This window comes from Equus asinus, chromosome 21 (assembly GCF_041296235.1).
Source record: "Equus asinus isolate D_3611 breed Donkey chromosome 21, EquAss-T2T_v2, whole genome shotgun sequence".
Lineage (NCBI taxonomy): Eukaryota > Metazoa > Chordata > Mammalia > Perissodactyla > Equidae > Equus > Equus asinus.
In genome coordinates, this window is record NC_091810.1 from 62,784,143 (window position 1) to 62,806,324 (window position 22,182).

At 42.9% G+C, this 22,182-nt stretch overlaps 1 protein-coding gene across 1 annotated transcript in view; it reads left to right on the forward strand.

Moving 5' to 3' along the window:
- Positions 1–22,182, forward strand: part of SUSD5 (sushi domain containing 5) — a 58,925-nt gene that overhangs the window by 32,414 nt on the left and 4,329 nt on the right. Inside the window, exon 4 of the mRNA XM_014851832.3 lies at positions 2,279–2,467. Within this exon, the coding sequence (XP_014707318.1) occupies positions 2,279–2,467 (189 nt within the window). The remainder of the gene's footprint in view (positions 1–2,278; positions 2,468–22,182) is intronic.

Below are 22,182 nucleotides of genomic sequence, written 5' to 3' on the forward strand. Positions count from 1 at the left end.
TTCACTGCGTCACTTTGATGCAGCAGTTCCCCTTCTAGAAGTTTATCCTAACGAAATAAGATATGTGCAGAAAGGTACATATGAGGCTGTTCATAGTAGCATTGTTTTTAATAGTGCAGATTTGGAATCAGCATAAATGTCTGTGTAATGATGAAATAATGTGTGCTATAATGTAGCCTTTCAAAAGCTTGAGGTAATTTTTAGTACTAATGTGGAAAGAGCTCTAGAACATTAGGGGGGGAGAAAAGGACTTCTTGTTTCTGGTCCAGGATGTAAGGAAAGAAATTGAATCAATAATTAATAACATTCCAAAACAGAAAGCACCAGGCCCAGATGAGTTCACTGGTGAATTCTACCAAATAAGGAAGAAATTATACCAATTCTCTACAATCTCTTCTAGGAGTGAGAAGCAGAGAGGATACTAACTCATTTTTTGTGGCCAGCATTACCCTAATACCAAAATGAGACAAAGACATTACAAGAAAAGAAAACTACAGACCAATATCGCTCATGAACATGGAGCGAAAATCCTCAATAAAAATATTGGCAATTTGAATCCAACAATATGTAAAAAGAATTATACACTGTAATCAAGTGGGATTAATCCCAGGCGTGCAAAGCTGGTTCAGCATTCAAAATTCAATTACTGTAACCCGTCATATCAAAGGCTAAAAAAGAAAAAGCACATGATCATGTTGATAGACACAGAAAAAGCATTTGACCAAACCAACACCTATTCCTAATTAAAACTCCCAGCAAACTAGGGATAGAGGAGAACTTCTTTAACTTGATAAAGAACATCTACAAAAAATGTATAGTTAACATCATACTTGATGGGAAACTTGAAGATTTCCCACTAAGATATTTTTTATATTTTAAATGCAGTTTATTCGATCTATAACTACCTCAGAGGAGGCAGTGGGGGAGGGGCTTCAGACCACAGCAAGAGCGCCCACTGCTGCCCCAGATCTGTAACCATTAACCTCGTTCCTCAACTAACACCATTGAAAGTATCGTTCCACATCATCGGGCTGTGTGTTTGCTTATGTGCCGTGGACCACTGAGCCCAGGGGTGTCACCCGAGTGGAACTCAAGGGCTCTTGCCAATGTGGAAGGAGGAAGGCTTGGGCCCTCCCTGCCTTACTTTTTGTGCTCCCTCACTGGCCAAAGCCTTGGCTGGGCCCCTTAGTGGCTGCTTCTTGGACCAGCCACAGGTTTTTCGTAAGCAATTTACAAGTTTTAATACAATCCAGTCTACGTTCATTCCTAAAAGGCTCATTTCCAGTAAAAAAGAAAAATATGCCAGTAAAAACATTCTCACAGGAGGACTAGGGCAGGGTTAGAAAGGGGACCTGGGCCATATCCCCCAAGAGTGACTCCCGGGGCCAGCTTGAGGGCAGGCCCAGGAAGAGGTTCCAGGGCAGGGACGGGCTCTTCTCCATCCGCAGATCCAAGCCTCAGGCTCCCCCGCAGAGTGGACCCGACTGTAAACTATGGACTTGGGGTAATAATGATATGTCGATGGAAATACATCACTTGTAACAAATGTACCGCTGTGGTGCTGGATGTTGCTAGTAAGGTAGGCTGCGCATGCGTGGGACCAGGGGCTACATAGGAGCTCTTTGTACTTTGCATTTAATTTTGCTGTGAACTTAAAACTGCTCTAAAAAGTAGTTTATTTTTTTAAAAAGCAGGTACTCAGTAATACATATGATGTAATCCCATTTATGTTAAAAGCCACACACACATACAGAACTGTTATATATCTATCCATCTATGTGTGTATGTATATGTGTCTGTATCTATATGTATCTATATCTGTATTATTTGTATATACCAAACTGTTACCAGTGTTACTGTCAGGGTTGAGGTTGGGGGAGGGGAGAGGCACCATCTCTGTACTCTATAGTCTGGAACAATTTAGCTTTTGACAGAGTAGCCCTTTGTCACTTATGTAAATAAGGCAAAAAAGGGGCTTGCTGCAAAGCATATGTCTCTGGGTCCCCCTTTCAAGGAGACATTACAGGGTAAGGCTGCCTGGCAATTTTAAAATACAACGTTGTAGCGCTTTGCAGCACATTCATTCACTCAACAAGTATTTTTGAGTGCCTCATTTGTGCCAGGCATTCTGCCAGGCCCTGGGGATGCCGGAGTGAAGGGGAAGCAGCCCCTGGGAGCCCTGTTCAGGGTGCAGGCGGTACCCAAGGAGGGGAGAGTTGCTTTTTAAGTTTGTCTTTTCCCAGAGTTTGGGAAAGCTGATTGTGATCCTTCTCCTCAGAGAAGCCGTGCGGAGACCCGCCTTCGTTCCCACACACCATCCTGCAGGGACGCACCGGCTTGGAGATGGGGGATGAGCTGCTGTATGTGTGTGCCCCGGGCCACGTCACGGGCCATCGAGAAACCGCCTTCACCTTGCTGTGTAACAGCTGTGGGGAGTGGTACGGCCAGGTGCAGGCCTGCGGGAAAGGTAAGCCGCCCCGGCTGGGCCACCTCCACCTGCCCACACACTGTGAGCCACGCAGCTCCACTTCTGCTGGTGGCCTGTGGTGGACTCTTCTCCACAAAAGTCCCTTTCAAAGAGACTTTCAGATTTTTCCCTTGAGTTCTGGACCTGGCAACATGTCCACTTGGGCGTTCCTACCGCGTTTCAAAGGCCATGTATCCACAAGTGAGCTCTTCGTTTTCCATGCTGGGGGTAAAGGATGAACAAAACCCTCTCTTCTTCAGTAAGGACAGAGTTGACCTTGGGTTAATGTTCTAGCTTGTTTCCCTGGAAACCTGATCAACATGGCCTGCCAGCTGTGGTACCAAGCAACCATGCGTAGGGTAAAAATGACTCCTGATTGGTGAACTGGGCTGGGAGGGCTGCCATGAATACAGGAGAGGAACGTTCCCAGCTTTGGGCTTCCCTGGGTGTGGGGATTCTTGTGACTGGGCACGATCCTTGTGGGGACCCTGAGAGCTACGCTATGGGTTGTGACAAGAGCTGTCGTCTCTTGTGGGGCACGGGGCTTGTAAACCAGGGTGGATCCACAGCCACACATGCGAGTCCTGTTCCCTTGCACCCGAGCCATTATAGGGGTGTCGGGGACGGGGGGAGGGAGAAGCAGGGAGAGTGACTCCAGGGCAGCCGTGTGGACTGCTCCTACTGGTGAGGATTGCCTGCCGCGTGCTGCTGCCTTGCTCTATTCCCTGGCCTGTAGCCTGTGGCTGTCATGAGTCTGAATGTTTAGTTGAGACTAAAAAGACGCCTGGTGGGCATTGAGCTCCCCAAACCTGATCAGATTCTCCCAGATGTCCCCATTCCCTTATTATCACATACCTGGGGGTCCCAGGCTTCTGCATCCCACCTCTCCCACTATCGGAAATCACTGTCTCCAGCCACAGCCAGGCCTGGCCTCCCCCATCTCGACCTGGGCTATGATTCCTACGCCGTGGACCTCCTGCTAGAGCCTGCACTGTTCCTTGATCTCACAGGGCTCCTCTCACCCCAAGACTTCTTCAGGGACCACCTTCCTGACCCCCCACGACATCTGGGTATGGAGTGGAGCCTGGCTCTATAGAGGGGAATGACTCCAGCACCACAGTGTTAACTGAATTTTGGGGACAGTTTGTCCCTAGAATGTCCTGCAGATCCCCTGGGGGAACCATGAGGAGACTAGGGTGCTGCCTTGTATGCAAGATTCATCCACATTGTTGCCTGAGGTGTGGCTTGTTGTCTTCACTGCTATTTACTATCCATATCGTGAATACACTACCATTTATTTCTGCAGTCTGCTGGGAGACTTGTGGCTTGGTTTCATTTTGTGGCTCTCACAACTTACGCTGCCACAATTGTTCTCATGCATGTCATTTGGTTCAGATGTGAACACCTTTCTGTTGATTCCTGGGACTGGAATTGCTCACCACAGCATAGGTGTGTGTTCAGCTTTAGTGGATGCTGCCGGGGAGTTTTCTAAAGTACAGTGTTTGGAGCAGTTGACTCTCCCGCTAGCTGTGTATGACAGCTCTTGTTCAGCATCCTCACCAACCTTCAGGATTGTGAGACTCCCCCCCCTTTTTTTTTTCTTAGGTGAAGAAGATTGGCCCTGAACTAACATGCATTGCCAATCTTCCTCCTTTTTTGCTTGAGGAAGATTAGCCCTGAGCTAACAACCTGTGCCAGTCTTCCTCTATTTTGTATGTGGGTCGCTGCCACAGAATGGCTTGACGAGTGGTTGACGAGTGGTGTAGGTCCATGCCCAGGATCTGAAGCTGCAAACATGGGCTGCCAAAGTGGAGCATGCCAAACTTAACCACTACACCACAGGCCAGCCCTGACACTTTTGCCTTTTTGCCAATCTAGTGACTACTCCGGGTGACTTGTAGTTGTAACATTCATTTCTCTGGTTGAGCACTTGTCACGTGTTAATTGGGCATTAGCACTTCTTCTGTAAAGTGTCCAAGCTTTTGCCCATTTTTCTAATTGATTTGAATTGATTATTTACATAATGTAAGATTTCTTTTTTACATAAAACTTTCTTCATGTGTTGCAGATATACTCTCCCATTCTGTGGCTTATCTTTTTCCTCTTGGAGTGTCTTTTAATGAATAGTGTTTTTTTTGTTCTTGTCTATTTCACTACTTCTCAAACTGTGGACCATTAAAAAAATTTTCTAGTCATTGGAGGATGGATACTTTAGTAAAATGCAATAAAAATAAATTAATATAGAACTAAAATAAACAAAGATTTCCGATTATAAACCCCATTTTTTAATTAAATAGATATAAAATTCCCTTGTCAAATTGTTACAAAAGCTTCTAAAAACTTCCTGTCAGTGTATCTCCTTGCCTTGTTACATTCTAATAACAAAAAGTTACAGACTGGGACAAGTGCTAGAAGCATAAATTGAGCAACCTTCTAGCACTTTCCTCATCTTTCTTCTGCTGCTGTTGCTTTTTGTCAGGCAGGAGCTCCCTGCCAATTCTGACCATTCACCTGTCAGAGAAAATTAAGCATAAGGCCCAAGCTTCCTGTTTGTTGAACGTGTCACCTCAAAGCAGACTCGTACTCACCCTGAGATCTTTAATGAACTGGCTCTATTTCTGGTGAGAGCTGAAGCCACACCTTCTCATGAGCCACTCCCACCAGCCAAATGGGTTGTTTACTGGCCCCAGTAGAATGAGAACTAAATGCAGGTTTTGTGTGTCTGAAATGGTGTTTATTTTCTCATTGCAAGGCAGGGTTGTTAGAGCTTTTAGCTGCTGGGCAGGAATTCTGATTTCTACACTTGGCTGAATATACAGACTGTTACAGTTTTCGTTACTATGTAGATTTAACATTGAAAGTATATGTGTCGTTATAAGAAGTGTGTGTGTGTCTGTGTGTGTGTTACAAGAATATCTTCACCAGGTATTTCACTCCATTTTATGCATTTGTTTTTCCAACAAACATGAACTTTTTTGATTAGGCAACTGCTCCAAATTGGGGAGAAGTCATCTTGGGAGACTGGGTCAAACAAGGGTGTTAGAGTTGGACCCATCTGGGTTTGGATAATAACTGTTCCTTGTACTGATTGATGAGCCATTCATTCATTCATTCATTCATTCTCCCATCCCACATCTGGCAGGGCCCTAGGTGCTGTGTATACAAAGTTGAGCAAAACTGTCCCAACCGTAAAGGGGTCTCTGGTAAACTGAGTGCCTCAGAGGAGACAGAAAAGCAGTAGACCGTGAGGTAGAAGGAAAAGCTAGAAACCGAGGTATCGCAGAAGGTGAAATTTTAGGGGAAATGTGTGTTTCCAGATGGAAGAAGTGCTCAGTGAGCTCAAAGGCTGCAGAGATCAAGTAAATGACAGCTAGAAAATGTGTGTTGGCTTCACAGTGTAAGAAGGTTCTGGTGGCCTTGTGTTTTCAGGGTGTATGTGAGGAGTGGGATGCACCTCAGCCACACAGCTGTAACTACAGGAATGAGCTGGGGGGAGGAAGAGGACCAAGGGAAGACAAGAGAATTAGGGAAGAACCAATGGGTAGAGGTCAAAGAGGTTCAAGGGGCCAAAGAGGTTGTGGGGGTTTGTTTTGTTTTGTTTGCTTGCTTTTATTGTTTTAACATGGGAGAGACTTAACCTTATTTAAATGACAGTGGAAAGGCTTAGAAGAGAAGAGGAAACTCAATAATTTTCTTGATTTCCCTGAACCTTAATTTGCTCGGATGAAAAAATGGATACTATTTATCACATAGAGTTACCCCATGGGGTTCCCACAGGTGCCTCACTTAGAAGAGGACCTGTGACATGGTCTGGGCTCAACGAATGTTCGTTCTTTCCCTTTCGCTCTCATGCTGATCAGGGAGGGCATTCAGGCCCTTTCACTTAAGGGATCTACAGGGATTTGTGCACGAGCCTGGCTCCTCGCTTCCATGTGTGTTATTGACTCTAGCCCCTATTACAACAAATAATCAAAGGCAGTCTGTGACCTCCACTGTCTGTTACTTGGGTGAGAAGTTAATCTTTGCCAGCAGGTGTCTCAGAATCTGAAACCCAGCAGCTGGTCCTTTCATAAAGGCATGGCCCATGTGGCTTTAGGACTTGATGGAGACCCCATGGGCAAGCAGCTGGTAACTTTCTAACCTGTGGCTCCCGGGCATTCCATACTTGTGGCCCAGCTGCCTCACTTCTCCAGGGAGCACTCGTCTCCTTGGTACTGGGCCAGCCACTGACCCTCCCTTCACATCATGCAGTTGTCAAGGATTTCTCCCTGCCCCCACCTAGAACATTTCCTTGTGAATGGCTGGAGCCTACTGCAAGCCTGCTGGTGGAACCCACCCATAGACACTGCCCTAGGAGCTCCTCTGCTGAGGGTGAGATAGCATCCTTGCCCCTTATTCCCCTCATGACCTCTTCAGGCCCAGAGAGCCTCAAGGCTCAAGTACCTTGGAGATCAAGACTGAAAAGAACTTGGGGCTCAGAAGGGTTTGGTCTCAGAGATTTTGGGGGCTTAAGGGCTCAGGGCTACTATGAAGACTATTTCATTCAAATCTGTCATTGTTTGGGCATTTGAAGACTAGCTGGGTGACTTGGGTGAGATTCTCCAGAAGCAGAGCCTATTCAGATGCACGTGGTTTGTTGAGGGAGAGGGGAAGTTAGGGAAGCAGAATAGGTGAGGGGAAGGAGTTAAGGATGTGGCCTCAGCTGGATTCTTGCTTTGCCTGATCCCGTGAATTGCACCACAGGGTTGGTCCCAATGGGAAACAAGGGGACCAGCATTGAGTTCCTCCATGTCAGTGTGTCATTGGCTGCAGGCTGCTGGGCATGAAGGGCATGTGGCCTGAAGCCTCCCAGGTGAGGCTCCCACTCCACCAAGGGCTGTTCTATAGAGAACGGGGTGGCTGTGAACCAGTAGGTGCCAACACTCACTGGGGGATGGTCCACTGGCCTGGGAAAGGGAACATGGGCAGGACACCAACAGCAGTCACTATGGTGGAGAATTTAGTTGCTCATTAAAGCATCAATTCAGTGGAGCAGTGATTTCAAAAAAAATTCATTAGTAAGGTGAGGACCGCCTGAATGAGCTTGCTGAAATTTAAAATTTGTGATGATGAACAGGCATGAACCCAGAGGGGCACGTACACCTGGGGGGATGGTGCAAGAAGGTACCTCGGGCACACCGCCCAGGTTGTATGTTTACCACAATGTTAAGGTCACCTCAGGTGGTGGTGGTGAGGTCTCTCACTTAAGCACAGGGACTTTAGCCTGGACCATTAACCTAAATGAGTGCGAATCTATTTAACTGCCATTTTCGCCCCTCTGTGTGTGGTATTTCTCTAGCTTTAGTTCCTAGAGTCCGGGTCTGGGTCTGGCCATTTAGTTTTCCATTCTCTTGTCCGAATCCACATCTTCTTGGTTTCCATTCCCAGTTGGGCAGTGCGAGTCTTACCTCTCTACCGTTCTCAGTATCTAACTATAATTGATTGTCTCCTTAATTACAGAAAAATCCTGATGCTTTGCTCCCAATTGTGTATGCAAGAGAATTTTATGCTACATTTCGTTTCCTTTGGGCTTCTTGTTACATCCATATCCATCTTCAAGACCATATTTTCTCTCTGGCCACTTGCACCCCAAGAACAGTCTCTACCTCCCAGCGCTCTAAGTGGCCACCCTTGGCCATGTGACCCCAGTGTCAGTGCCCGTGTGGGTCCCACTTATGGCCTTCCTAAGGTGCCCTCGTGGTTCCCTTGGTATACTGACTACTCCTGTCCTCACTGTCCTGGCCCCACGTTGTCTTCGACACCTCAGGTCTCTCTTGGCTTCAGCACTCAGCGGTCCTGTGACCTCTGCCCCGGGTTGTAGGTGAGACTGTTTATCCCGTCTGCGACTGGGGTGGCTGGGAGAGAAGAGCTGCTGGCAAGAGTAGCATAAGACAGATGACCCAGGAAGTGAGAGACTCATAGACTCTTCCTCTATGATTTGCCCCTTGTTCCTCCTTTAAAACTTGCCCTGACAAAGGGTGTCTGCCAAGTGTTCAGACAGACTCCGAAAGGCCTTCAAGACTTTCCACCCCAAGCTCCAAGGGTTCTGTTTGTACTTTCTGGTCTGTAGTATCAGGAAAGTGAGTGACACCAAACTTGACCTCACTCCACAAGGCCCACCACCTCTGGGTCCAACAACAAATAGAGAGCCTTTCTTTTTTCCTCCCCTGGTCTGCCACAGCTGTGGAAACAAGATGCATTCCCTGGTTAGGCACTGAGAAAATAACTATCATAAACCAAACACTTGTTCCATGCCATCTCTGTCCCGGGAGTTGTTTTTTTGTTTTTGTTCTGTTTTTTAACAAGTCTATTGAGGGGTTAATTTGCATACAATAAACTGTACCTATTTAAAGTATAAAAGTCTCAGTTGTCACAGGTGTATACACCCATGAAACCATCATCACAACCAAAATATAGAACATTTCCATCCTCCCCAGGTCTCTTTGTGCCCCTTTCTATGAGAGGAGTTTTGCACACTTTATCTGATTCAAAAATCTGAGAGTCAAAATGGCTAGCTCCACTTGACAGATAGGAAAACAGGTACAGAAAGGGTCGGTGACTTGCCTGCGTTACACAGCCAGAAAAAGGCAGAGCCAGGATATAAAATCAGGCATGTCTCATTCGAACTTCTGTCACATCTATGTGCTTCCTCGGGGGGCCTCTAAACCTCGAGGAGAGCAAAGCCTCCGGACAGTGCAAGGCTCGCCTGCAAACTAGTTGTTCCCTCAGTGAGTTCCTCTGCTCTTTTTTCTCATTTCTAAAGCCTTTCTTTTGTTTTCTTAAACAAACTTCAATTTCTGTTTTTCTCCATCTTGTGGACTTAACTTCCTTCAGAGAATAAAGCATGAGACTGAAACTGAATTTAGAAGTTCCTTGTCAATATTGCCATATTTGTTCAGAGGTTCATTGAATCACTGGCTATTTCTGGCTCGTCTGGTTGTCTTTTTCAAAATTACTATTTTTAAAGACTGCGTAGCCAAGACCAGAGGGAAAAAGGAGGTATGTGTGGGCTTCCAGAAATACAACATGAAAAGTGGCAGCATTGGGTCCGGGTCTCTGGCCTTCTATGCTTCAGCCCCTGACTGTGTCACACCCAGATAAACGCAGGCAGTGTGCGAGCCAGCCTCCGCCTTCACTCCTGAGTTCTGTCTATCTGTGGTCTTCTCTTTTCCAAAAGTAACAGTTAAATATAAACAACCAGGGAATGACCTGATTTTTGCCACGAGAACCCATGAAGTTTACATTTCCCGGACTTGTTGGTCTAGATCAGAAGGCTCCCTGTTGTGTTAGCGCAGATTTCAGGGAGAGCGTGGGGGAGGGGAGAGGGCTGGAAGGATCGCTGGCTGATTACGGAGCCAGTTTGCAGACTCAGGAAAGCAGAAGGGAGGGGAGAGAAATAGCACCTCAACAGGCAAAGAGCTGGGCGTCTCCATCTTGTGGGCGGAATTTAATTTTTGGTTGAGATTCAGTGAATAACAAACTTTACTATTACTCATGAGGAGAAAAACAGGCTTGGGATACTTTTTCATGAGTAGACTGTTTGTAAACAGTTGGTATCCTTGTCTTCATTTGAGGTTTTAGGAAAACTGTAACAGTGAGAACCTGTTTCTGAGCCAGGACCTTGACCTGAGAACCTGAGGAGACAGGAAGAGTTTGGCTCAGGGCCCCAGGCTGTCGTCCAGGGATGTTCTAGGCCCAGGGAGCTCTGGAGGCAGAACCTCCAGACATATAAACACAAACACACACACACACACACACACACACACACACACAGGACACACACATGGAGCTCAGACTGACCCTGAGGGTCCAAGTCAGGCCCCCACACAGCCAGAGTGGGCTGACCTTTCCCAAATCCTCAGCTCTAATGTTATATGTTAGGCCAGTGTTTCCTGCCTGAAAAGGGGTGAGAGAGGAGAACATGGCTCATCTCCTGTCCATATTCCAGGTGCCTTTTGACTTCATGACATTTTTAAGCTCATCGGATGAGTTACAAGGGAGGAGGAATTTCACAGACATTGATTATGCCCAGTACTGGAACAAAAAGGTCATTTACCATTCTTTGCTACTGACACAAATCAAATAATGCCCTGGCTGATGGATATCTAGACTGAATCAAGCTTTATCAAAATGAGCTTCCACCACTCACTTACTCACCTCTTCACTCACTCATTTATTCATTCAACAAACATTTGTGGAGTGTCTACTATGTGCCGAGCACCATGCTGTGGACTGGGGATACAAGACAGAGAGGACATGTCCCTGTTCTGAGAGAGTTCCCCCGGCTAGGAGGAACTGGGCAGGTTATGCAGTGAGAGCAGAGTGGCACGCAGTGCAGGGTCACGGAGAGCGCAGAGGGATGCTGCTCCCATTGTTTCAGTGAGTAGGACGTTACTCCCAAATGAGACCATCTGGGGTTGAAGTCTCAAGCACATCAAGGTCTACACTGGTTTTACCCTGTCAATATAAGGGTGAGAAATGTCTCTAAAAATATTCTTAGCCAATCCCCATATCATAAATACCTTTCATTTTACCGATGACAGCCCATTTCTGATATTTATCATGGTAGTTAATAGGCCACTAATTTCACCAATAGAAAGCCATTTCAGATAGTCAAGGTGCTAATTAGCAAAGCAATGGTTTTGATCAAGATAGATAATAGAAGTACTTGTAGCCTCTACATCTAGAGGATGAGTTTCTGATGCGAATGCTAAGTGTCCACCCCTAGACTGTGAATTCCTAATTGGAATGTCACCAGCAACTGGTTTACAGCTTAGTGTAAGTAACACATGCATAATATCACACAGTATGTTCTTGAAATATTTCAAAGTGCAGTCATCCTAAGAAGAATGCATGTCTACTGTCTTTATAATTGAGTAACATCTTAACAAAGTATAACATTGTTGAATTACATTTTCTTTCCCTCAAAGGTTATAAGACATCGTTCTCTTGTTTTCTATTGTTGAATGCCGAGGAGAAATTTTAGGCAAGCCTCATTTAATTTTTCTTCTTGTGTGTGATTTGCCTTTTCTGCCTGACTTTCAGTTGAATTCTTTCTTTATCCTTGGCATTCAGTAACCAAACTCTGTCAGTTTTTCCTGGAACATGGTGTGCACTTTTGATTGTTTGTTTAAATTTTTCTTTAAGAGTAACGTAAATACAGAACATTTAAAAAATCAAAGGTTATAAAGCTCAATGAATTATCATATCATAAACACACCCATGTAATCATCACCCAGATCAAAAAGTTGAACATCACCAGCAATCCAAAAACACTCCTAGTGTTCCCTTCCAGTCACTGCCTCCCTGAAAATAACCACCATCATCCGGACTTCTGAAGCCATGAATTACATCTTCCCTGCCTCAACTTTGTTTCAGTGGAAACATAGAGTGTGTACTCTTCTATATGGCTTCCTTTGTCCAACATTATGTCTGTAAGACATCCCTGTTGTTCCATGAAGCTATAGATCATTCTGTTTCTTTGCTGTAGTATATTCCATTTGACTGTTGATGAACATTTTTGTTGTTTCAAGTTTGGGACTATTGTAAGAACATTCTGTACAGGTCTTTTGGTGCCCATGTTGCATGCATTCCTCTTAAGTATATATACCTAGGAGTTAAATTGCTTGCTGGGTCATAGGGTATGTGTATGTTCAACTTTAGTAGATAATGCTTAACCAGTTTTCAAAATGGTTGTACCCATTTACACTCTCACCAGCAGTTTATGAAGTTCCAGGGGCCCCATATCCTCACCAACGATTGGTATTGTCAGTCTTCTTAATTTTTAGCATTCTGATGTAGAGGTTGTAATATCACTTAATTTGAATTTGCCCTATTATTAATAAGGTTGGACACATCATATGTTTATTGGCTATTTGAATATCTCTTTTGTGAATTGCCTATTCAATTCTCTTGCCCCTTTTTCTACCCATTTCTATAAATGGGTTGTCCATTTATATCATATCGATTTGTAGGAGTTCTTTATATTATTCTAGATACCAGAACTTTTGAGGTTATATTTGTTGCAAATATCTTCTGCTAGGTAAGTTGCCTTTTCACTTTCTTCATAGTATCTTTGATGAGTAGAATTTTAATGTAGTCTAATTTATTAATCCTTTACTTTTTTAAAAATTGTGGTAAAAAACACAACACAAAATTTACCGTCTCAGCCATTTTTAAGTACAGTTCAATAATATTAACCATATTCACATTGTTGTGAAACAGATCTGCAGAACATTTTTGTCTTGCAAAACTGAAACTCTATACCCATTAAACAATAATTCCCCTTGCCCCCTTGCCCCAGCCCCTGGCAACCGCCATTCTACTTGGTCTCGCTGATTTTGACTTCTCTAGATACCTCAAATAAGTGGAAGCATACAGTGTTTGTCTTTTTGTGACTGACTTATTTCACTTAGCATAATATCCTCAATATTCTCAATATTCAATATCTCAATATCCATAATATTCTTATATTCCTAATTGTAAGGGTTTTTATCCTGTTGACTTTTGTCAGATGCTTTTCTGAAACTCCTTTTATCAAATAAACCAATCATGAGTTCCGGGGATAAACCTAAACTGGTATGGTGTATTATCCTTTTAATATATTGCTTAATTATTCAGGTTACCGATATTAATATATTACTAGTTTCAGTTTGTCAACACTTTATTTATGATTTTTGCATCTGTGTTTAGTGAGACGGGTTTGCAGTATTATTTTCTATCATGTCCTTGCCAAGGCTTTGGTACCAAGGTTACACTGGATATATAAAATAAGTTGGGAAGTATTTCCTCTTTTTTTGTTCTCTGGAAGAGTTTGTATAAAATTGAAATTAGCCTCCTAAATATTTGATAGAATTTATTGGCAAAGCCACCTGTGTCTAAAGTTTTCTGGGTGTAGTGAGATTCAATTTCATTAATAGTTAATGGCATATAAAATTTTTCTATTTCTTCTTGTGGCACTTTTGGTAAGTTGCATTCTTCTAGGATTTTGTTCATCACAATTTTTAATGTTGAGGGGCATAAATTTATCATAGAATCCTGTTATTGTTTCCTAATATCTGAAAGATGCTTGTTATTCCTGGTGTTTTCATTTGTTGTTCTCTCTAAATGTTTCTTAATTAGTCTTCCTAAGAACTCATCAATGTTGTTAGTTTTTTCAAAAAACCAGCTTTTGGCTGTGTTGATCCTCTCTATTGTATGTTTTATTTTTATTTCATTAATTTTCTGCTCTTTTTAATCTCCTTCCTGTACTTTGTGTTTAATTTACTCCTCCTTTCCCAGTTTCCTGAAATCAATGTGATTTTCAGCCTTTTTTCTTTTCTAACATAGGTATTTAAAGCTGTAACTTCCCCTATGAGCACGGCATTTGCTGCCTCCCACAAGTTTTGATGTGTCATAGTTTCATTATTATTTAGTTAGAATGTTTTCAAATTTCCATTGTAATTACTCATTTGACCCATGAGTGATTTAGACATATTTTGCTTAATATTCGTACATATGAGAATTTCCTAGTAATTTTTTTTCTAAGTTGATTTCACCAAGGCTAGAGAACATATGTGTGATTTAATCCTTTAAAGTTTGTTGACATTTCTTTTATGGTCAATTTTGTAAAAGTATTCTATACACACTTGAAAAGGATGTTTTTTCTACAGTTGTTGGATGTGGTCTATACATGTCAAGTAGGTCAAATTTATTAATTAATTAAGTTTTTTAGATATATATTCTTACCTTTTTGTCTACTTGTTCTAATTGTTAATGATAGAGATGTTTAAACAGCTGTATCATTGTGGATTTATCTGTTTATCCTTTTAGTTCATATACTTTAGATTCATCTATTTTGAGGCTATGTTAAGTACATACAAATTTAGAATTTACTATCTTCCTGGTGATTTGGAACATTTATCTTTAGAAAATGCCCCTCTTTATCTCTAGTAATGTTTTTTGCTTTAAAGTCTTCTTTGCTGGTTAGTCTTTTCATGGTATATATATTTTTTTCATTTTTTTACTTTCAACTTCTCTGTATATTTATATTTAAAGTAAATCTCTTATAAGTACCATATAACCAATTGGAGCATTAATTCATTTTACGTTTAATCATCAATAGATTTGGGTTTAAAATTAGTCTTTTTATTCATTTCCTCTCTGTCCCATCTGTTCTTTATTCTTTGTTCTCTGCTTTCCTGCATTCTTTTGAAGTGATTAAGCATTTTAAAAATAATTACATTTACCCCCTTTATTGCATTCTAATACATTCTTTTACTCTTCTTTTAGTGGTTGCTCTGGAAATTATAACAGGCATCCCTGACTTATCAAAGTCTAATATAAATTAATACTTTTCCCCATTTCCTGACAATTTAAATACCTTCAAACATTTTGACCCCATTTACCTCCTACCAATTTCTATGCTGTTGTCAGGTGTTTGAGTTATTATTGTGTGTGTGTGTGTGTGTGTGTGTGTGTGTGTGTACTTGTTGTTTGATGCAGTCAGTATTCACGTGGATTTGCCCCTCTGTACGTACCTGTTTCATCGTTCCTTCCTTCCTGCATCTCTGAGCTCTCGTCGAAGGTGTTTTCAAAGAGTAAGAATTCTGGGTTGGCAGGCCTGTTCTCGCACTGGGAAGATATCATCACATTGTCTTCTGCTTTCATTGTTTCTTTGGAAAGTCAGCGTTCAGTCTCGTTGCTTTTTTGCAGGTTATACGTCCACTTTCACTGGTTGCTCTTAAGTGTCTCTGTCTGGTTTTTAGCAGTTTGAATTCGGTGTAATTTTCTATGAATTTATTCTGTTGAGGTTTGCAGTGATTCTTGAACATGTCCCTTCAGGTCTTTTTCTGTTTTGTAAAATTCTCAGTCTGTTCTATCCCTTGCAGTTTCTAATTTATTTTCTGGTTCTGTCATGATGTGACATGGGACCTCAGTGTGATTCCTGAAGTTTAAAATCACCCTTTTCATAACATTCTGTTGTTTTATCACCTTGCCTTTGAGCTTTTGTTTTTTTCCACTTACTTTCTTAAGTTCTGTAGTGTGAAGCATTTGTAAAGAATTCGTTCTGTTCCTTAAATTCTTGTTTCCTCTGAGTTCGGTTCTTTGCCCCTGACATGTGTCTTCCCTTCACCCAAAAGAGGGAACAGTAGCAGGAAGGGACAGTTCAGCTGAAGTGGTATGTCGTTTTACTTTTGTTTGTTTATCTGTGTGTTTTAAAATATCTGGGCTCTGCTTTCTCTTCAGAAATGTTGTTAAAAATCTCCTATATCAGGGTTTACTTCACCTGCACAATGTGCAGTCCTGGCATTTTGGGTTCTCTCAGGCAGAGTCGGCCCTGCTGGTTATTGGGCTGTTTCTCTCCACCTTCTTTGCTTCTCTCTGGGACTTGTTGACTCCCCCATAGTTTTCAAAGGGTGAAGTGGGTTAGGAGCTGAGCAATGCTGCCCTTCTCTATTCTACTCCAGAATCTTCTATTTTCTCTTCTTGGTAACCAGTTTTTGAAATTTGCTGCAATACATTATTCCCTTTTCCATGCATGGTTGTTGTTGGTAAAATTTTTTTTCTATGTTTAGTATAGTTTCCTCAACTTTTAAAATTCATATCCAACATGCCTAGTTGTGTGTGTGTATGTGTGAGCACATTTGTAAAAATTTATTGTGGAGTTTCCATGTTTTGATAAGTATAGGGGAGAGAAAATGTGATACAGTTTCAATTGGAACACTTAGATATTTTTCATTGTGGCATATAATCTACCCTGATGATAAAGTGATTTTTTTCACCTATGCCCCCTGGTAACATACTCAAGTGGTCTGGAATGTAAGTGATAAGGTGGAAGAAGGAGAAAGCAGAACAGAGGACAGGCAATCAGAAGGAGCAAGAACATAGAAGCACATAGGACTCGAGCTGATGGAAATGGAAAATGGGGTGTGAGGAGGAGACACTGGGAAGAAGCCAGAGCAGAGGTTACAGGGACACATCAAGGCAACAAAAACTGCGAGGCGCTGGAAGATTTGTGCGTATCCCTCACTCACCCTTCTTTTTAGCTGTTGGTTGTTTGGGTAGAATTCTGTTTACCCATGGGCCATATCAGTCTTGGCATCTGCGTGTGATTACAAGAAGATGGTGTGTGAGAATAGTGAGGCAGCACTCCCACTCTGCTGCTCACCTTGACCTGGGCTCCCTGCCGGCTCTCCGTTTGGCAAAACTCTGTGCAAATATTGGTTCCTTTAGCTTATTTACACCCAACGGTCAATGAGCTACAGTTGATGACCTGAAAGAAAATGAATATAGTGTCAGAATTTAACCAGAGATGACTAAAGTTCTGTGGAATAAAACAGAACCATTTGTGGACTCTTGATGGTTTGGTGTCTTAGGGCTGCAATAAGGCAACAAAGAAATACTCCCTGTAAAATAACATGTGGTAAGAGGCCTTCCATTGCCGATCATGCATGAGGTCATAGCCTACGATTTCAAGTGGGTGAATGCTTCTTAGGGAGAAATGGTCTTGGAGAGACCTGCTTCCTGCCTTTCCCCGTCATGAAAGGGGACTGTGTTCTAGCCGAGAACACTGGCATATTCATCCTTGAGAGCAGAACCTCTGGGAGACAAATGGCAAATGTATATTGTTTTGTAAAAATAATTTCTTCTGCAATGCCATAGAATACAATCTTTTTTGTAATTAAAAAAAAATTGGATATGATGAATTTGGGGCCCAAATGACCTGTCAGGTGTGTGGAGTTCCAGATTTCTTTGTATTAGGACTAAATTTTGGCAGAGAGGAATCACTTCCCTGCTTCATTATGACGAATCTGCTAGCCGTGGGGAGGGAGTTCTCCTGGGGTGTGCTTTTAAACTGTGGGGGTGGGGCACCAAGGAGAGGCTGGGAAGAGAGTATATATTCTCATGGACCAGGCTGTGGACTAATTTGCTCACCAGCATGTGAGAGGTGTGTGTGTAATGCACACTCGTGTGTATGTCTGTGTCTTCAAGTAGTCCTTCAACGATGGCATCTTTTCAGAGGGTCTTCAGGGTCTTATGAGAGATTATCATCATAAGTAATTCATTCCTCACAATTTGGAAATGAGTCTGTAGTCCTCTTATGTTTGAGGGCACTGTGCGCCTGGAAATAGATCTTAGCTCTGAGCGCTTATGAGGCAGCAATGAGGAGAATCTTGGGGTCTGACAAGATATTGCAGATTTTCCCCTCCCTTCCCTCCCAGGGCCATTGATTCTTTCACAGGTTCAAGAATACCTGTAAGAATACCTACAATGGGCTAGGCACTCCTCCACCCCAGGGATACAATGTCTCGCTTCCTGCCCTCGTGCAGCTCATTGCTAATTTATTAATTAGCTTTTTCTGCATAATAAACCACACCCAAAAAACTTAATGGCTTGAGACAACGATCATTCATTTGGCTCCAATTCTGTGTGTCAGTGGTTTGGGCTGGCATCAGCTGCATCATTCTCCTGGTCTTGGCTGGGCTCACTCAGGTGAATGTAGTCAGCTCCCAGGTAGACTGGAGTTGGCTGGTCTGGGATGGCCTCAGTTGGGACAGTTTCCCTCTCATCCTTCAGCAAGCTGTCCCAGGCTTGTGCACATGGTAACTGGCAGGGTTCCAGGATGGAGAGAGCGGGAGAGAGAGAGCAGAAGCATGCAAGGCTCTCACTGTATTCTCTAGATCAAAGCAAGTGACAAGGCCAGTCCAGATTCACAAGATAGAAAGATAGGCAGCCCTTCTTGCAGGGAATTGCTACACGATCCATTACAAAAGGACTTAGCACAAGGAAGAGCAGAGAATTTGGCTATTTTTGCAATCAGTCTATCACAGCTAATCAGTACACACACATGTGCAAGCAAAGAATCTACCACATTGTCTTAAAGACAAAGATTTAAGTCATGGCCTTTTTTATTATTTTATTTTTTTATTTTTTGTGAGGAAGATTGGCCCTGAGCTAACATCTGTGCCAATCTTCCTCTGTTTTATGTGGGATGCCGCCACAGTGTGGCTTGATGAGCAGTGCTAGATCCGCACCCAGTATCCAAACCTGCGAACCACAGGCCACTGAAGCAGAGTGCGTGAACCACTACGCTACCGGGCTGGCCCCAAGTTACGGCCTTTTTAAATCTCCAGCCGGATTCAGTATGCCTTGTCTATATATTCTGGATAAATTTAAGGGAAAAGTTTTGTCATAGTAGCTTTTGTTTCTTTTGTTGTGTTCTTAAGAAAGGCTGGTACTTAAATGCAAAACCTAACGTATATTCAGCATGCTGGGTGAGAATTTGTATACACAAAAGCTTTGCAGTTCAACCTGATAGGTCTCAGGACTGTGGAATTCTGTCCCACGTGCTCCATGAGAGCAGAGACCGTTTGTCCTGTTCACTGGTGATCCCGAGCCTTAGAAGTGCCAGACAAATAGTCAGCACCCAGTGAAGTTTGTTGAGGGAAGGAGTGGATGAATGTAGTACTTAGAATGATGGTGGAAGACGGAATAAGGCAGTGTGACATAACAGTGAGCGTAGCCTGGGAGGCTGTATTTGAATTCTGTGAGGCTCACAAGAATGGTCCAGCCATCTGATATGGTTTTTATCTGGGGATTGTGAACAGGACATCATGAGGTGGAAGGGTCTCCTGAAATAAATACAGAGCTGTCTTTTTCTAAGCATAAAACATATATGCATTTGACATTTATCAGAGGTGTTTCATCTTTATCTACTGTTTTCCATTTTTGTCCGAGGACACAAGCAATGTAAATGGGCTTAAATTTTAGGAGCATATCAGAAAGGATTTTTAAATTTATTTATAACTCTGCAAGTTATTAAATAAGCAAGATATGGAGTCTTATTAGAAATAAACCACATGCCCACTAATCCAGTTTCAGGGCCCAGGAACACACCACACGGCCCCTCAGCATTCCATCAGACCTTGGTTCTGGAGCTCTTTGCTTTTTGTGCTTTCCAGGGTGCAAAGTGAAGTGGGGGGAAACTAGTAAGATCTGTTTCTACCTGCAGAACACTTCTGACATTAAATGTGATGGTAGCGGGGAGGCCCTCCCACCAACAGCCAATTCTCCAAGTCTCCGGACCCTGGCTGGGTGTCCCACGATTCAACTCAACTCTAACACCACCTACCTGGAGTTAGTGCATACCCCGCCGATTAAGGGCTCAGTCCCACAAGACTGCCCCCACCTCACATGCCAATCACAAGCCAGGTTGTCACCTCTTCTTCTGACCAACTGGCTGTAAATCAGGGGTTCTCACAACTCCCTCCTCAGGTTCAACAATTTGCTAGAACAGCTCATAGAACTCAGGAAAGCACTTTACTTACATTTACCAGTTTTGTTTGTTTGTTTGTTTGTTTGTTTTTTCTGCTTTTTCTCCCCAAATCCGCCCAGTATCTAGTTGAATATTTTAGTTGTGGTCCTTCTAGTTGTGGCACATGGGACGCGACCTCAACATGGCCTGATGAGTGGTGCCATGTCCACGCCCAGAATCCAAACCCTGGGCCGCAGAAGCGGAGCGCGAGAACTTAACCACTCGGCCATGGGGCTGGCCCCACATTTACCAGTTTATTGTAAAAGACATTATAAAGGATACAGATGAACAACCAGATGAAGAGGTACATAGAGTGAGGTTGAAAGATCCTGAGGGAAGGAGTTTCTGTCCCTGTGAACTTGGCGTACAGCATCCTCCTGGCACATGGATGTGTTCACTAACCTGGAAGCTCTCTGAACCCTGTAGTTTAGGGGGTTTTATGGAGGTTTTGTTACATGGGCATGATTGATTAAATCATTGGCCACTGGTGATTAACTTAATCTCCAGCCCCTCTCCCTCCACAGAGGCTGGGGGTGGAGCTGAAAGTTTCAACCCTCTAATCCAGCCCCCATCCTGAAGCTATCTAGGGGGCCACCAAGCGTAACCTCATTAACATAAGCTCAAGTATGGTCAAAGAAGCTTGTTATGAATAACAGAAGATGCTCCTATCACTTGGGCAATCCCAAGTGTTTTAGGGGTCTGTACCAGGAACCGGTACCGGAAACGGGGAACAAATATACATTTCTTATTATATCACAATATTTTAGAGAACCATTCTGTTTAATACTTATGTGTGTCTTCCAGTAGGACTTGACTTTCAAAGACCATTGAGAGATGGGAAAGCCCAGCAGGCTGCCCTCTTCTGAGGACATGAGCTCCTAGACACCTTCCTAACCAGCGTGATTCTCATCTCGTCCAGCTGTCTTTACATTCTGGGCTCCTAACTCTGGGGCCTCTGTTCCTTCTTACTCAGCTGGATTCAGAAGACTTCACAGTATAGTTTCATGACTCAGAGGTCTTACAAAGAGCAAATCAGTGTTTTAAAAGATAACATCTTTACTTAATTATAACATCCATACAAATCATAAGGGAACAGATGAATAAATTATCAAAGAAAGAAATTTTCTGAAGGACAAGGATTAGCCTTGATGTACAGACTGTATACACCTTTATTAGTTGTTAAAACATGGAAATAATAATAATAAAGAAATTTTTTTTCCAAAGATTGGCACCTGAGCTAACAACTGTTGTCAATCTTCTTTTTTTTTTTTCCCTGCTTTTTCTCCCCAAATCTCCCCAGTACATAGTTGTATATTTTTTTGTTGTGGGTCCTTCTAGTTGTGGCATGTGGGACACTGCCTCAGCATGACCTGATGAGCGGTGCCATGTCCACACCCAGGATCCAAGCCAGCGAAACCCTGGACTGCTGAAGCGGAGCATGCAAACTTAACCACTTGGCCACGGGGCCCCCCTAATAAAGAAATTTAGCCACCACACAGGTCAAGAAGTAGAACTTTGCCAGTATCTCAGAAGCCCTGCTTGTGCCCAGACTCTGTCATTGAGCCTTCTCTCCTACCCACATGTACCCACCGTCCTGACTTTTAACATCATAGATTAGTTTTGCCTGTTTTTGAACTTTATATGGATAGAATCAAACAGAATGTGCTCTTTTGTGACTGACTTCTGCTGCTCAACACTATGGCTGCGAGAGTTATCCATGTTGTTGTGGGAAGCAGTGGCTGGTTCATTTTCATTGATGTACAGGTTTTCTTTGTATGACTATATCATACTGTTGAATCACTTCTGCAGTTAACGGACATTTGAATTGTTTCCAGTTTTGGGTTATTATGAATATTTCTGTGCATGTCATTTGGTGCCCATGTGCACACATTACTGTGGAGTATATATTTAGGAGTGGAATTGCTGTGCCATGGAACATGCATATGTTCGATTTTAGTATCAATGCCCAGACAGTTTTCCATAGTGGTTTTTCCAGTTCACACTCCCACCAGCAGTGCTGCACGTCCTTGTTAACACTAGATATTGGCAGTCTGTTTAATTCTAGCCATTCTGGGGCTCTGTAATGGTATCTCATTATCACTATAATTAGCATTTCTCTATGACTAATGAGGTTGAGCATCGTTACTTATGTTTAATGACTATTTAAATATCTTTTTTCTGATATACTGATGCAAGTTTCTTGCCAACTTTTCTATGGTTTGCTTATTTATTATTGGTTTGTAGGAGTTCTTTATAAATTCTGGATACGAACTCTTTGGAGGTTATCTGTATTGCAAATATCTTCAACTCTGTGGCTTGCATTTTAACTCCCTCATGGTGGCTTTTGATGAACAGAGGTTCTTAAACTTAATGTAATCCA